This window comes from Drosophila santomea, chromosome 2L (genome assembly GCF_016746245.2).
Source record: "Drosophila santomea strain STO CAGO 1482 chromosome 2L, Prin_Dsan_1.1, whole genome shotgun sequence".
Taxonomy (NCBI): Eukaryota; Metazoa; Arthropoda; class Insecta; order Diptera; family Drosophilidae; genus Drosophila; species Drosophila santomea.
Genome location: NC_053016.2, coordinates 1,491,114 through 1,506,173, shown reverse-complemented (window position 1 = coordinate 1,506,173; position 15,060 = coordinate 1,491,114). Strand labels below are relative to the sequence as shown.

The window sequence follows — 15,060 nt, the reverse complement described above, 5'->3', positions numbered from 1 at the left end:
CTGGAATATGTGATTTATGGGGGAAACTCAATGAAACGCAAATGAAATAAATAACGGGCGTAGCTTTAGTTTTTCCAAGGGGGATACTTTATTAATGCGGTTAGTAGTAGTACAAAAAATACACTTGTTAAGAACATATTTAAATAGATTTGTAGATTGAACAACCTAGTGAACTGCAGGTGCCAGTGCAATGAGTTTGTGGACAGGATCGTAGGCTGTGTAGTAGGTGCCCAGGAAGATCTCGCCCAGAATCAGCAAGGAGTTGCCATCCATTTGGGTGAATCCCGAGACACAAGTGCCTCCATATCGGAGCACATAATCGCTGGATTTCAGGGGGAATTGCCGGCGGGCAATGGTAAAGACTATGTCCGGAAGCTCGCTGATCGTGGAGCAATCCACTAGGAAGACGCCGTTCGAAGCCGTCGGGTTGCGAACTCCCAATATTTGGTTAATGGTACGCAGGACTGGCTTAGGCACAACAATTAGCGAAGTGCCCACATCCAATATGGCCTCGCAGTTCGCACAAAACTGAAAGCCGCTCACCGAGGCACTTGTCATGGTAAATTGCCAGTATCCTGCGACCGACACGGGCACATAGGTCAAACAGCCACTATACAGACCCGAGTCGGTTCCTCCCAGGATCAGCTCCCCACCGTGAATGGCATCTGTGCCATTTCGATTCAGGTAGATGGAAAACACAGCTCGGTTTACAAGGCCTTGGGCCACCAAGTTGTCGAAGGGTGGGGTGATACCACCAATGGCTATGCTGGAGAAACCCAATCCAATAATTCCATCGAGCTGGGATTTCAGAAAGGCGGTCTCTGGTGCATCGGTGATTTCGGCGAAGACCTGATTTTTAATGGAGTATCCGGCGAAGTTCACCGTGTCCTGCGACTGAAAACCGGACAGTGCTATGGGTCCATCCTCTGAATTGGAGCCATAATCGATATTGAATGGGGCATTGATAGCCTTGTAGGTTGTGGAAGCACTTGCGTTGTACTTGATGCGATTGGCACAGGCTGCCACCGAGTCTGGACACTTGGATGAAAGCACCCAGAGATTCGCCGAACCCGTGTCGATCAGCACCTTCATAGCCTGAGGCGGATTTCCGAACTGTAATGTGGTGTAGTACTCCGTGTTGTACATATTGGACAGTGTGGCGACTTTTGATCCTGCGTCCTTTGTATCCTGTTTCGTGGTAGTTTTTGAATCGCCAGCCTTCAACTTGTGTTTGATGGACAGGGTCTTCAGTTCGTTTATAATGTTCTCCTCAATTGGCTCAGGATTCTTGTGCAATCCAATCCTAACGCGCTTCCAGGCCTCCACTTCCAAGGCCAAGACAGCCAAGACTGTTAGCCAGAGCAGCAGTAACTTGAAGTGGTTCCACCTGACCCCCATGGTCCGCGATTCTGATTTGTCAATTGAGGCCTATTCGGTCACGTATTTATAGTTCTGCTTCGCTCTCTGATATAGCCAGCAAGTCATTTTCACACCATTTAGCCAAGAATTTCACACGCGATAGTGCGGAGCATGTTCCATTCCATTCGAAAATATTCTGGGGTGTTGACAATCATGTATTATGCGTAGAATTAATATAACGTGGGAGTAAAAGCTTTTCCAGCTGGCAAAATAATTAGCTAATAATTAATTAAAGACCTATAGTAGTTATTTAATAGTATGCCATTTATTTTTTTGTATTTTTTTAAGCATTGTAAACCTAGGAAGCAAGTCGTTTGTTCGTTCGTTGAAGACCTAAGCCAGAGTGGCGAAGCCCACGCGGTTCTGGCCGAAATCGAACTCGGAGTAGTACTGGCCCAGGAAGACGTCGCCCAGGATCCAGAAGCCAGTGCCGATGTCGGTGAGGGTGGACATGCAGGTGGTGTAGTTGCCCTCGGTGTAGGTTTGGATGTAAACCGAGGGAGGCAGGTAGAAGTCGGTGCCACCGATGTTGATGGTCAGCACGGGCAGGGAGGAAACGGTGGAGCAGGGCACGTAGTAGTCGCCCTGGATGAGAATGCCTCCAATCAGGTTGTTCAGCTGGATGTAGGCTGCCGAAGGAGCGGCGATCAGGGAGGTTCCAGTATCGGCGATCGCCTGGCATCCGCTCGAGATCACTGTGCCGTTCCAGGTGATGTTGTTCACGGCGAACTGCCAGTAGCCCTGCTCGGTGACGGGCGTGTAGGTCATCTCACCAGCGATGAGCTCCTGGTCAGTGCCGCCCAGGGTCAACTGGCCACCCTCCACGGCGGAGCCATTCCGGGCCAGGTAGAAACCAAAGACGGGCTCGTCGATGAGGCCCTCCGCGTAGAGATTGTAGAACGGCGGCACCACGTTGTCCTCGGCGATCTGCTGGTAGCCCATGCCCAGGATGCCATCGAACGCCACGTCGGTGAAGCTGGCTCCCGGCTGGGACACCGCCTCGCCGAAGGTCTGGTTGGCGATGGCCAGGCCGTTGATGGTCACCGTGTCGATGGCCAGATAGCCGGCGACACTGCCAGTTCCGTACTGGATGGAGAAGTTCTGGCCGCTGGACACGAAGGTGGAGGAGGCACTGGAGTTGTACTGGTTGTGCTGCTGGCAGGCCACATCCGTGGCCAGGCACTGGGCAGATGGCACCCACAGGTTGGCCGAGCCCGTGTCGAAGACCACCTTGAAGTACTGCTCCGGAGTGCCGATGCCGATCAGGCCGTAGTAGTACATGTTCATCGAGTTGCCCAGCTCCTCGGATGTGTAGTCATCCGAGGTCTGGCTGGGATAATCGTATCCGTAGTCGGGCTGCACGTAAATCGGAACTCCATCGTCGTAGATGATCACATCCTGCTGGTTGTACTTCTGCTTCAGAGCCTGGATAGCCTGCTTGCGATGCTGGCGGGTGTTCTTGTGATCCTGGTTCTTGTGGATCTTGATGCGGTGAATCTCAGCGCTGACCAGCGCCACGATGGTCAACAGGACCAGCCACTTCAGCATTGTGATTTGATAAGTACTCTGAGCTCTGCTACCTAAAGATATTCAGCTGCCCTTTTTATCGTCTGGGGCTAGACTGAAGAAAAAAACAACAGACACCGCCTTATATATGGTCGGTGATAAGTGCAGAACTGTCCCACAGAAAGATATCAAACTTGATCGATGGTCCTTATCCATCTTGGCCTTTGTTTACACGGCTTGGTGTCGTGCAGAGCTGGAGAAACAGAAAGCAATCAAATTCAGCATTTGGGATTTTAGATAAACTTCGCTATAAATCGTCCAATTTTCGATGAAATTGCCCGGGAAGTAATTGTACATTTTGAACCCAATAGATAACAAACTCAGGTTTGTTGTAAACAAATCAAGTGTGCGCATATCTTGTTTATCACCCTTGACAGACACAGACAATCTACGATTTCGAGGTTCCCAACACCAATTTATTTATTATGACAATGGAAATAAATAACTATACCAATACCTGATATATCAGGTATCAACAATCGCCAAACCTGACTACTATCTACAAAATAAAGAATCTTATTACAATTACTTCGCATTGTGGGTGGAAGATGAATATTTGCTTAGACTTTGGGAGCCATGCCCACTAATTTGAGGCCGAAATCGAACAATGTGAAGATGGCTCCAAAGAAGACATCGCCAAACACCCATATGTTGTTCAAGTCGTCGCCATCATCATTGATTGGGGTGCCACTGCCATTGCATGCGGAGAGACTAGAAAACCCGGATACGCAGGTTCCACTGTAGTTGAGAACGTAGTCGGAAGGAGTGAGAGTGAAGTCCTTCCATCCAATATTTAGGACGACGTTCGGCAGACGAGACACCTTGCTGCAGTCGATGATGTAGACTCCGTCCCTTTTGTCGGCTTCCTTAATGCCCAACATTCGATTTATGATTTTCAGAGCAGGACACGGAACAATAATCAAGGATGTGCCCATATCGAAGATGGCCTGGCAGTTGGAACAGAGCTTCTTGGAGCCAATCGCAACTTGGCCCACCGTGATCTGCCAAAAACCCACTTTGGAAAGGGGCACATAAGTCAGGCAACCGCTGTAAAGAGTGGGATCCGCACCTCCGAGCAGCAGTACACCACCATTACTAGCATCCGAGGCGTTCCGGTTGACGTAGAGGGAGAAGATGGGCTCGTCGATGAGGCCTTGCTCCAAGATATTGTCCAGGGGGGTCTTCACTCCATCCAGGGCGATTTGAGAGAGTCCGAGTCCAAGGATGCCATCGAAATTCGACTGTTTGCATAGGTTCACAGGAGCTGAGTTTATTTCGGCAAAGGTCTGATTCCCAACGGCCAGATCTCCCAAAGTGAAGGTGTCCGTGGAGAGGAATCCCTTCAGGATGTCCTGCGATGCGAACTGTATCTCAAAGGGAGATCCATTGGCCTGGTAGGTTTGCGACTCACTGGAGCTGTAACCATTGTGCTGCGTACAGGACTCGCTCACAAACTCCGAGGAGTAGACCAGCAGATTTGCCGAGGCGGTGTCCACCAGTAGGGTGACCTTCTGCGCTTCGGGCGTCCCGAAACTGGCAGTCACGTAGTACTCCGTGTTGTGGGAATTGAACAAGTTATCCTTGGCCACGGATGCTTGAGATGCGGTTAGCGAGGATATCGCCACATCGGTGGTGGGACTCAGTTTTTCCTTGAGTCGCAGCTTCTGGTTGGGGAAACTCTTCAGGATTTTGGTGTGGTTCGCTTCCCTGTGCAGCTTCAGATGCACGGACTTGCGCCATCTTCGCCTGGACTCCACAGCACTTTGGGCCAGGCACCAAATCAGCACTAAGGTCAGTGCCAGTGCGAGTTTCTGCGAAGACTGCATCGTTCGACGGCTTCACGTTGGCCCTAAATCGGAAAGAGGTCACGTATATATAGAGCACCTGGGTCAAATTCCATTACAATCAGGTTAGCTTCAGGTATTTTCGGCTTTAAGCTCGAGCTATAAACCCAACTAATAGAATACGTTTGCCACGTGGCCGGATGTTGGATTCTTTTTACGTGATTTAATAATTTTGTTGTTTTAGCATATTTGTTGAGTAAATGCATTAAATTAGGTTTTTAAATATGTTTCATCCGGTTGTAAGCTGTTAGAAGCGCCACCTAGGCGGAAGGCAAGCCAAGCTGTGTAGACGTCTGTGTGTAGAAAGTCTACGTAAAATGTATTCTACATGACAGTTTACTGGTTCCGAAACTTGCCGATGCTTGGCGCTCCGAAACTTTTGTAGTAATTTCCCGCTCAGCATTTAAATTTTAAAAGGAAATTTTATTATTTATTAAAAGGCAGGAAAACTTTTAAATCTTACATTTCTTAAATGTATAATTACTATAAATTAAATATTCACATTAACCTTTTAAATACACATGTTCTAACTCACGACTTGCCGCAATACCATTAATTAAACCACTCTGAAATTCCATTGATAAAATCACTGGTTAAAACAAAAAGTTTTCAACTGAATGGCCAAGAAAATGCCACATCCTTTCGCTGACTTTCGAGTTGACCCAAGCCCCTGGAAAACTGACAGTCAAATCCTTTGCCCTCCGCCAATAATGAATGCAAACGAAAGTGATTGCAAAAGTTTCTCGAGTCGCCGCACCGCCCAACCACGCCTCATTTACCCACCGAAATAAGCCAAGTTTTATTTGCTAATTGCAGGCAAAGTGTAGCCAAAGCACAACCCGCAACTCGGGAAAAACTTCGATTCCATTTGAGTTCCTTCGACCATTTCCCTCACTATTTATTGTAAAAACAGCCTCCGGCGGTTACAAAGATTCCTAAAATATTTTAAAATCAAAAAGTAGTTCTATTAAGTACTCTTTCATTGATTGAATACTATTACTTGTTTAAAAAAAATAGTTAATTAATATAAACAAATAATCAAAGTATTAAGGAAGGATGGTTTCTTTTACATTTAATTTTAAAATCTAGCAGCAAAAGTAATTTCCCAAAATTCGGAAAAAAGAGCCTTCCTTGCGGGTGTTTTGGGTGGTGAAAGTTGACTGCCAACGTTTTTCCGCAAATTTCTTTGCAAGTTTTTCCGCCATCCTAACATGAGTAAGTTGCCGGGTGTGAGGAGCCATGTTGTAATTGAATTTGCGTCAAGTTCCATTAAGTGGCGTAAACTTTTGGCCTCTGGAATTGAACTTGGCTCACCGCATGTGCATTTTTCATATGTTTATCGCACAGTTGTTATACATTTTCCGCTTGCCGTTTTTCCCTCTGTTCGATTCCCTTCGATGCCGTTTGATGACAAGTTTCGGATGGGGAAGGCCAAAAAGTGAAAAGAAAGGAAAATATAGGAACGAAAAGAAAAGAAAAGAAAAGCCAAGATAAGTCTGGGTTGTCAGTCACAGTCACAGGGTCGCATATGTGCGGTTATCAATGAAGCATTAAATTGTTTCTGGCATTTTACAATGGCATCTCATCTGCCGAACCCCGAAACCCCGAAACCCCTACTTTTCATTTAGGACCCTTGTAAATCACATGAAAATCAAGCCCAGTCCTTCGCCTCCTCCATCACTACTATAATCAACTATACGCTGCTGATTTCGTATGCAGGACCACAAAGTTCACTCTGAGTGGAGTCCATTTTGCAGGTTTAATTTAGCATGTCGAATTTATGCATTTTATTTCGCCAAATGCATTAAATTGTTAATGTCTGCCGTTTTGTTCGGTTCAAGGGAATGGGTCACGGGTTCTCCTATCCCAAACACGGTATTTTGGGGTCACAGCTGCTGCCTTGCTGCGTGATTCGACATCAAATATTAAGAATGTCTGCGTCAGCTGGTGACATCTTTTTTACGCCACACTTGCCACTTTCTTGCTCGCTTTTTATATTTTATCACTTAACACCCTCTTGCCGCAATCTCAGATGTGTGCCACAACAACTTTCAAAGTAACATCAAATTCGCCTCGAAATATGGGGTAAGAATCGATCAAGTGTAAGCTGGGAAAAGTAACCGTGAAGTGCAGTTTTCAATTTTAAAGATATTATATTTGTATCTTCATTAATTATTCTGTATTGCTTACTTTTAATCATGGCGAACATGTTTTCCCATTCAAAAGTTACATGTTCGTAAAGCCCAAAAAAATATTTGTATTTTATCCGTTAATCGTTATTATCTGCAAAGCCCACTCCAAAACAAAATCTATCAAAAAGCCAATTGTCAGCTCGGATTCCATGCCATTTCATTCTATTCTCAGTCCAATTAAGCGATTCGCCCAAAGGCGGAATATGTTCATGCAAAACAATTTATCAACTTGTCAACATATTAAATGAAGCTGGGTTAAAGACTTGCCTGGTGATTTGCCCGCCCCCAAAAACCACCTAACCCCATTGGATCCAGCCCATCTACCCCATCCAGCCCATCCATCCCCTTCAATCCGTCAATTCAATGACGAGACTCCAATAATATGCCAACTGCCAATATTGCGTATACGTAGTGTTGTGCGTTGAGCGTCCATTGTTCCCGAACCGAAATGTTTTGCTAGCTGGGATTTGTTTAGCAGTAAGCGGAAATAGTTGTAGGCCAATACGATGGGGAGATGGGGTGATGGGGTACAGAGTATGGAGTATGGTCTATGGATTTTATGGGGCATGTTGTATATGTTGCTGAAGTTTATATGCAGGATAAACTGTTCAGCCAACTGACGTACACAGCATGTCCAGATTTCAGCAGACAGGAAGGGGAGAGGGGCCCGGTCTGCCATAAAAGCAAATAACTGTCGTGTGTGTGCACTTGGGTATGTGTTTTAGTTAACTGAACTATGTAGTGGCTGTTGCTATGTAGTGTCTGTGCTTCGACACACGCAGAACAGAACAGCTCCCATGCATGCATATATAGACATAACATATATATCTCCTAATATGTTTGTCCATCAATTGTCCTGTCCAAACTGCTCCCGAACTGAGCTGAAAGCCAGTGCAAACATGCTGGAATCCAGATCCTTGCCTGCTCTGCGGTCTGGGTCAAGTCAACATTTCCGTTCCGAGTCAGTTAATAAATATTTTTATGCCACGTCAACGAGCAGAGTAAATACGGCGTAAAAAAGACGTCGTCACAATTTATACTATATGTACTTACACATTTCAAAGCGATCTTTGTACGAGCTGAGCAGCTGTTGCATTTCTCCCAACTTGTGTTTATTTACTTGTTTGTGGCCAACACGAGGGCCTCGTCTTTAGAGCCAAGCTATATTTATTGTTTTCATTATCGGAGGCCTAGGCAGTGGCCAATATGGTGGATAAACAAGGCCAGCGTTGAATGCAAATACCAATTAATTGGTCGCCTCTCTATCGACATTTGGACAAAGGAGATTGTGCTTTACTATGCGATAAGGAAAATGAGAGGGAAAACAGGATATAAGTCTATTTGCCTTTAAGATTCACCTGCGAGCTGTAAAAACTTGAAAAGTATTCATTATTTAAGACCACTTTGCTTAAGGACTTTGTAGCTCTCAAGTATTTAGGTCAATTTAAGGTCTAGCGGGAAAAGTTTTTAAATTGGTTACATTTGCATGGCCTATAACACAAAACACGCCCTCTCAATAAACTGGAGAGCCGCAAGTCAAAGCAGCCGAATCGAAAACTCTCTGGAGTGAAATAACTCAGGCCACGATGACCCCCAACTTCTCGGTTATCCCCAAAATGGAAATGCCACCGGAAAATCTCCGAACACATGTTTGGCAAAGGTGGGAGTGGCACGCCTCCGTACAAGGATTTTCCGAGGCTAAAAGTGGGAGGGAGGCCGTCTATTAAGGTTTGACATTAGCATGAAAAACGCATTTTTCTTCTAGCGCAAACAATGAAGAAAAGTTTGGAATGGAAAATGGCTGGGAAAAGGGAAAATGCTTTAAATAACTTTTCGGCAAAGTTGCCATTCTTACAAAGGTGACAAAGGTATTTCGATTCCCAGATTTCGATATCGTTACGCCTCTGATTGAATCAAATTGTAAGAATTTATTCCTTGCAACACACCACCCTACCACCCAATAAAGTTTATTGTGTTTCTCTTTTGGCATATTTATGCAATTGAATTGTTTACATTGAAATAACGATTCCGAAGGGTTCAAAAGTTTGTGGAGTTCCTGCATGTGCTATTGGCAGCTTAAAAGCTTTTTCGAACCATCAATTTTGCAGAGTTTGCTGACATCCAAAAGTCAGGCGACATTGATGAATTCGAGTTCAATGGAGGCGATATTTTGGTTGGCAAATTGCGACATATAGGAGCCAAAGTACCTAAAGCAACTCCATTTAGACAAGCAGGTAAATGGATGATACGGGGAATACTTAATGTTTTGAAAAGCATCTAAATAAATGGATTCCCCTTGTCAATTCCCAAATATTAATTTGTAATGTTTCCCTGGATTAAAGGAACGCGTCTGCCGCCTTCTGATAAGCGGCAATCAAAGCTTAACCCACAGACTTGGCCAAACTCATGCGAAATCCTTATCAAATCCCAGCCAAGAACAAAGGCCACAGTGATGCAAAAAGTTTGTCTCGTCTCGGGCTGATAGAAACTTTTAGCCAGCAACAGCCAGCAACTCGCTTTTGGCCCATTGACAAAAGTTGACATATGCAAAAATAGGAAAAACGAGAGCCAAAAAATATATATATAGAAATTATCAGCACATTTATCTCAGGGGACTGAGAAGACGGAAGACTGAGAAGTGGGAAAATGAAGCTGGAATGAAAAGTTTTGATTTATTTTTAAGCGCAAAGTTTTTGCCTGTCACAAAGATTTTGACAAGGGTGTGTGCCACGGAGACTCGCAAAAGAAACTGACTGAAATCGATGCAGAAAACGGACGAGATTTCCACTTTTCCCCAAGAGAAACAATGATCCAAACGAAGCCAATTGGTGAAGGAGTGACAGAGGACTTGCCGGCCAACTTTTACTTTTCCTTCTGGCCAGATTAAACCAGCTTAAGGCCTATTAACGACCTCAAGTGACAAAGTCGGCTTCTGTTTTTAATTGCGTACAGCTGCAGTGCTAGGTGCAATCAAGCTGAAAATGAGCTGGATATTCCAGGGCTTTGTCCTTAAGTCCAAGCCGAGTTAACAGCTTAAAGGTTAGCGACTTCACAAATTATTTATTCCTAATATAATAGGACCTATTTAGTTCATTGTTACCTGACTGCTAACTCAAAGCAAGTCTTCATGTGTTTAAATTGAAATCTTTGGCTGCAGCCCTCCTCTTTTGGGACAATCTCTTTACCTTTTGACAGGAAAATTTAAGCGCAATTTAATTTGCCATTTGTTAATGACAAAGCTGGCTGAAAACCAACAAAAACAGCAGTCACTGATGGGGGGCAAAAAGGGAAGAGTCCAAACTAAAAGCATTTCGCACACTTGCTAACTAAAAGTGCTGAAAGGGGGGAAGTTCAGGGGCAGAGTGTCTGCAGTGTCACTTGAAGTGTTGCAGTCGCCGCGCTGACAACGAAAATAAAAATTTGCCATTTTTTGCAGGAGGCCAAAAGACTCGGGGAGCCCGCAAAGACCGTCGGACAATAAACACATGTTTCAGTTTGTAAAACGCGGGGCCGTAAAGTTGGCGAGACCCTCCCAGAATCTTCGCCCCTCCCTCGCCGAGTTACCTTCAGCAAAAGATACAAAGATACACCATCTCTCGGATGCCCTTACCGCATATGAAGATACACACGGAGCTGGTTATTGGAATATGTAAGTCTCTGCTCTGAGAATTGAGTGTTTGAAACTATTAAAGTATTTCAAAGATATTTCTGTACTTTATTCAGAGTTGGAAACTCCTTCTATTAGGGCATACGAAGAGCAGCGAAATTTACTGCGAGGGTAGCCGAAAAGTATCTCCACAGTTCAGCTGGCTGTCTGTTTGTTATTGTTGTGTATTTTTGTGTATTTTTCGTTTTTCTGATTGTGTGCGAGCACATGCCCTTTTTATTTTATGGTTCGAGAGTGTGTGCGAAGTTTAGCACGCATTTCCCTCGCAGATCCTTTATTTTTGCAGAGAGGAGATTACATTTGACAATGGGGAACATGTGGTACTCATAGGGCATTTGTGGAGAAGATAATGGCTAGGTAAGCCGTGTGAAATTGAACTGTGTCAGTGTCACAACAGAAATCGATTTCACAATGGCGCAAATGTTTTTGTATGTTTGGATTTAGGTGCTAAGGTAGGATTAATGCGGAGCGCATGTAGAGAGCGAGCTGGCCGAACGAAGGGAAATCCACATGGCGGGTATTTTTAGTGCGCACTGTAAGTAGTTTCGTCTGTGCCGCGATGTGTCTGCAATTCGCGCAGTGTCTGTGGGCCATAAACTCCGCTGGCTAATTATGGCCACTAATGAGCTTGAAATGGCACTTACCAGAAACAGTGTGTATTTAGATATTTGAATGCGCCATAAAGGCAAAACAAACAAAGGGGCGAAAACTGTCTTACAAATACCTCTTGCCATTCCCAACACGCAATATTTATGGGCGGCAGCAAGTGTGAAAATGTAAAACACTAATTCAAACTAAAGTGGCCAAATCAAAAGCCCAACAGTTGCCGTTCAGCAAAATTAGCGAGAAGTGTATGAAGGCAGGAGGAAATTAAAGGAAGTGGGGAGAGCTGAGCACAGTACTCATCCAGTTACATAAATATATATATATATATATATAGAGGTGTCTAGAACTTATGTATTTGATTATTATCAGTGTGAATTTCTTACTTAGTGATCACTGTACCCAAAGACTCAACATCCACCCAATATCATTGAGTTGTTCTTGGCTGCTCTGTTTTTCCTGGTTATTAAAATATAGCAAACAGGAGATCGGGTTCGGGGTCCTCAACTGCGAGTCCGCCCCTGTCTGCATTGTAAATTTTAATTATTTCCTACAAATGATGATTAAATTGGCCGCAGGCAACCAGCAGCCCGATATTAAATCAATAAATACAAAAATGCCGGCATGTGGGAATCCCCGCTGCCCGCAGACCCTTGATATCCAATGCACATTCCCCTCTGTTGGCCACGTTTAAATGGCAATATGTAAGGATGGCAGAGACAGTGATGACAGTTTACCGGTTTACAGTTCATTATATTGCATAAATTGACTTTATATCGGGCCGCACTAGGCACAATATTAACAAACAGCTACAGTAACAACAACGAGGTCGAAAATGAAATGCCAGCAATTTACTGCCAACTGAAAATGAAATGTGCAAAAAAGGCAAACACAAGGCAACAGCTCGAAATGGACAAGAAGCCAACAGATAAGGCAGATTGAAAAATAACTATTGGAAAAAGACAGTGCTAGTAGATGCTGAGAAATGAATAGCATTTAACGCGGATTTGCTTACTTATACAACTAATTTAATTGGTGGCTGCTTTGGCTACTAAGTAAATAGTAATATATTAATTGGTTGGGCCTGCAAAAACTAAATGTTTGGATTCATCAAAGCACTTAGATAAAAACCTACTTTTTCCAGCTGTGAAAAAAAAAAATCACAAATAGGATATGAAATAGCAGCAAATATGCGATTATCCCTCTATGCATCTCCATCTCCATCTCCCACTTTTCAAAGCCCATAAAAAGTAACCCCAAAAAGCTCCCAACTCGAAGAATGAACAATTGGACGTACTTAGCATAGAATAACAATTTAACAAGCATTACTCGACCAGCACGTAAATGGCTACTTGAAGGACTTTCCTTTGCCCAGACTTTCCTGCTCCTCGGCGTGAAAATCTGAGCTGCAGTCATTGAGGCTTTTGTTCAGGTGACGAAATGCGACTGAAAACTACGTGAGTTGCCTGCCAAAAGCCACAAAATGAAGGCGAAAATCCGAGACGGAAAAGTTAAAAAAAAAATCATGGGGAATATCGGAAAACGAATACCCGAAAATCCCAAGTAACCCGGGGGGTGGTGGGGGGGTGGCACATTAAGGGAAAATCCCCAAGCGGGAATCTTGGGCCCGAAAGCCAGACAACAATGCCCAGGATGAAGGTAAATGCAATCAATACGCGCAGACGGCACATAGCAGGTATTACGTATTATGTATTATGTATTATGTATAATGCATGATGTGCCATCCCACAGCCCCGAAAAGCGAGTGAGTGCCGTGAAAAATCAACGCCGGGCGTAATCTATTAAATTATCCTAATTTCATCACGCACCAAATCCCTTTAGCCATGAGCCTTCGTCCTGCGTCCTTTTGGTCCTGCTCTTCCGCCACTCCGCCACAGGACGCTTCGTCTGGCTTGTCTGGAAAACAATAAAAATTTGCATAATATCGGTATAATATTTTAGCATTATGTGTGCCCCACGAAAGGTGCAGAGGTGTCGAGTATTATGGCAAGATTTTTCTTTTCCACTTTTTTGTATTTTTTTGAATTTTTTTTTTTTAGAATGTGTGGCAACACATGTTAGCTACATTTTTTCCAGACACTTTTGGTTAAGTAACTGCACTAAGCGAATTTATCTTCGCCATTCCGTCGGTCTATTTTCTCGTCCCTGTTCTTTGCAGCTCGTTTGAAAAATCCACACTAATTACTTGTCTAATTACTGGGATTTTTTCCCGCCAGCCCAAGTAGATGCAATTTGTTTCGCCAAAATCTCATTTTAAAAATAGCCAAGTCAGAGGAAAAGGGCTAAAAAACGAGATGCTCAGATGCCAAGCTGAAATGTTAATGTAGATGAATACTTGCGGAAAGCCTGAGGGAAAAAAGTTCAGTTGGATTAATGAAATGTGAATGAAATGAGTGTTTTAAATAGGAAATATACATAAATAAATTTAAGAACTCCGCAGTAATTTAGTAATTTGATTTAAGGCTATAAAAGTATACCACAAATTATTCCCTATCTGATTTAAGCACCATCTCAGCCAACTAAAAACAAATTTCTAATCAATAGTCCCCCAGAACTCTTCCCAACCAAATTAAGATTAGGCAATCTAGAAGATTTCTGATTGTTTGTCTCGCATAAATCTACAAAAATAAGCTGAGAAAATATTTGGCTTGGCGAGGGACTTGGCTCACACTCAAATGGCAGGCCATAATTTATCATAACTAACTCCGGAGGCGATGCTCATTTGTCAAGTCCAGCCAAGTACAATGAACTCCGAATTGCGAATTGCGAAATGGCCGCCAAAAAAACGCATATTTGAGATCACAAAATATTCTTAGGCAAATCGAAGAAGGAAGTGGGGGCTCGAGCATATGTGACCCTGTTTGCGGTTGAGCTTTGATGGGGCAATTTTCCTGGATGCGGCAGATTCAAGCGTAAAATGAAAGGAAATTGAAATGCGGACAAATTGAATCGAGCACTGCCCGAGGGCCAAGAAATAAACCCAGGCAATGGGAGTGGGAATCTATCTTGCAGCTCTATTTGTGGCTCAGTACTGGCGTCTTCTGCTTCGTTTAACTTGCCCCCAAGTATGCAACAACTTTCGCAGCAAGTGGCACTCAATGAGTGCAATCAAATATTCAGGGCGGTGGTTGGTGGCCAACTTTGCGACTTGCCACGCCTTGATGCATAATTAAAATCCATTAAATGAATTTCTTACTCGCCTTTTCTGCTGCTATTGCTGTTGCTGTTGCGAACTTTTCATTAATGAATCAAAATGAAAAAAGTTTGCAGGGCCAAGTTATTCGCATTTCGTCCGAATCCGACCACTTCCTTGGCCCATTAATTTCCCATTTTGACATTTACACAATCGCAGCTCCACCGGTTCTCCGGTTCACCAGTTGGACAGCAATGCAAATTTCATTTTGGCCATCATGAATGCCAAAGTGCAAAATTCAATCAATTTGAGCCATTTACCAAACGTCCAGAGCCCAAAACCCAAAACCCAGAGTCCAAAGTCCGAGTCCGAATCTGATTCGGAATTTGAATCTGAACCTGAATCCGAGTGTGTGGGTGGAATTGTGTTTGTGACACACAGCTCACTGAACCCATTCAAAAATATGGATGTTCGTGTGTGTGCTAGGTAAATCATGATTGGCAAAGAGTTTTCCCCAATTAATAAACACCGATCCATTGACTTTTGATTTGGCCAAAAATGCTTTGTGCGGCATTTTCCATTAAGTGAATGGAATGGCGCTTGTGCCATGATTTT

At 43.9% G+C, this 15,060-nt stretch overlaps 3 protein-coding genes across 3 annotated transcripts; all 3 read right to left on the bottom strand.

The window, feature by feature from the left end:
- Nucleotides 1–64: 64 nt before the first annotated feature.
- On the bottom strand, nt 65–1,420 carry LOC120456752 (lysosomal aspartic protease). The gene has a single exon (XM_039643749.1). It carries the CDS (start codon nt 1,396–1,398, stop codon nt 166–168), a length of 1,233 nt encoding a protein of 410 aa, XP_039499683.1. The 5' UTR covers nt 1,399–1,420; the 3' UTR covers nt 65–165.
- A 296-nt stretch (nt 1,421–1,716) lies between these two features.
- LOC120458723 (lysosomal aspartic protease) lies at nt 1,717–3,241 on the bottom strand. The gene has a single exon (XM_039646473.2). It carries the CDS (start codon nt 2,965–2,967, stop codon nt 1,753–1,755), a length of 1,215 nt encoding a protein of 404 aa, XP_039502407.1. The 5' UTR covers nt 2,968–3,241; the 3' UTR covers nt 1,717–1,752.
- A 138-nt stretch (nt 3,242–3,379) lies between these two features.
- LOC120458722 (aspartic proteinase A2) lies at nt 3,380–4,827 on the bottom strand. The gene has a single exon (XM_039646472.2). It carries the CDS (start codon nt 4,809–4,811, stop codon nt 3,546–3,548), a length of 1,266 nt encoding a protein of 421 aa, XP_039502406.1. The 5' UTR covers nt 4,812–4,827; the 3' UTR covers nt 3,380–3,545.
- Nucleotides 4,828–15,060: the final 10,233 nt, after the last annotated feature.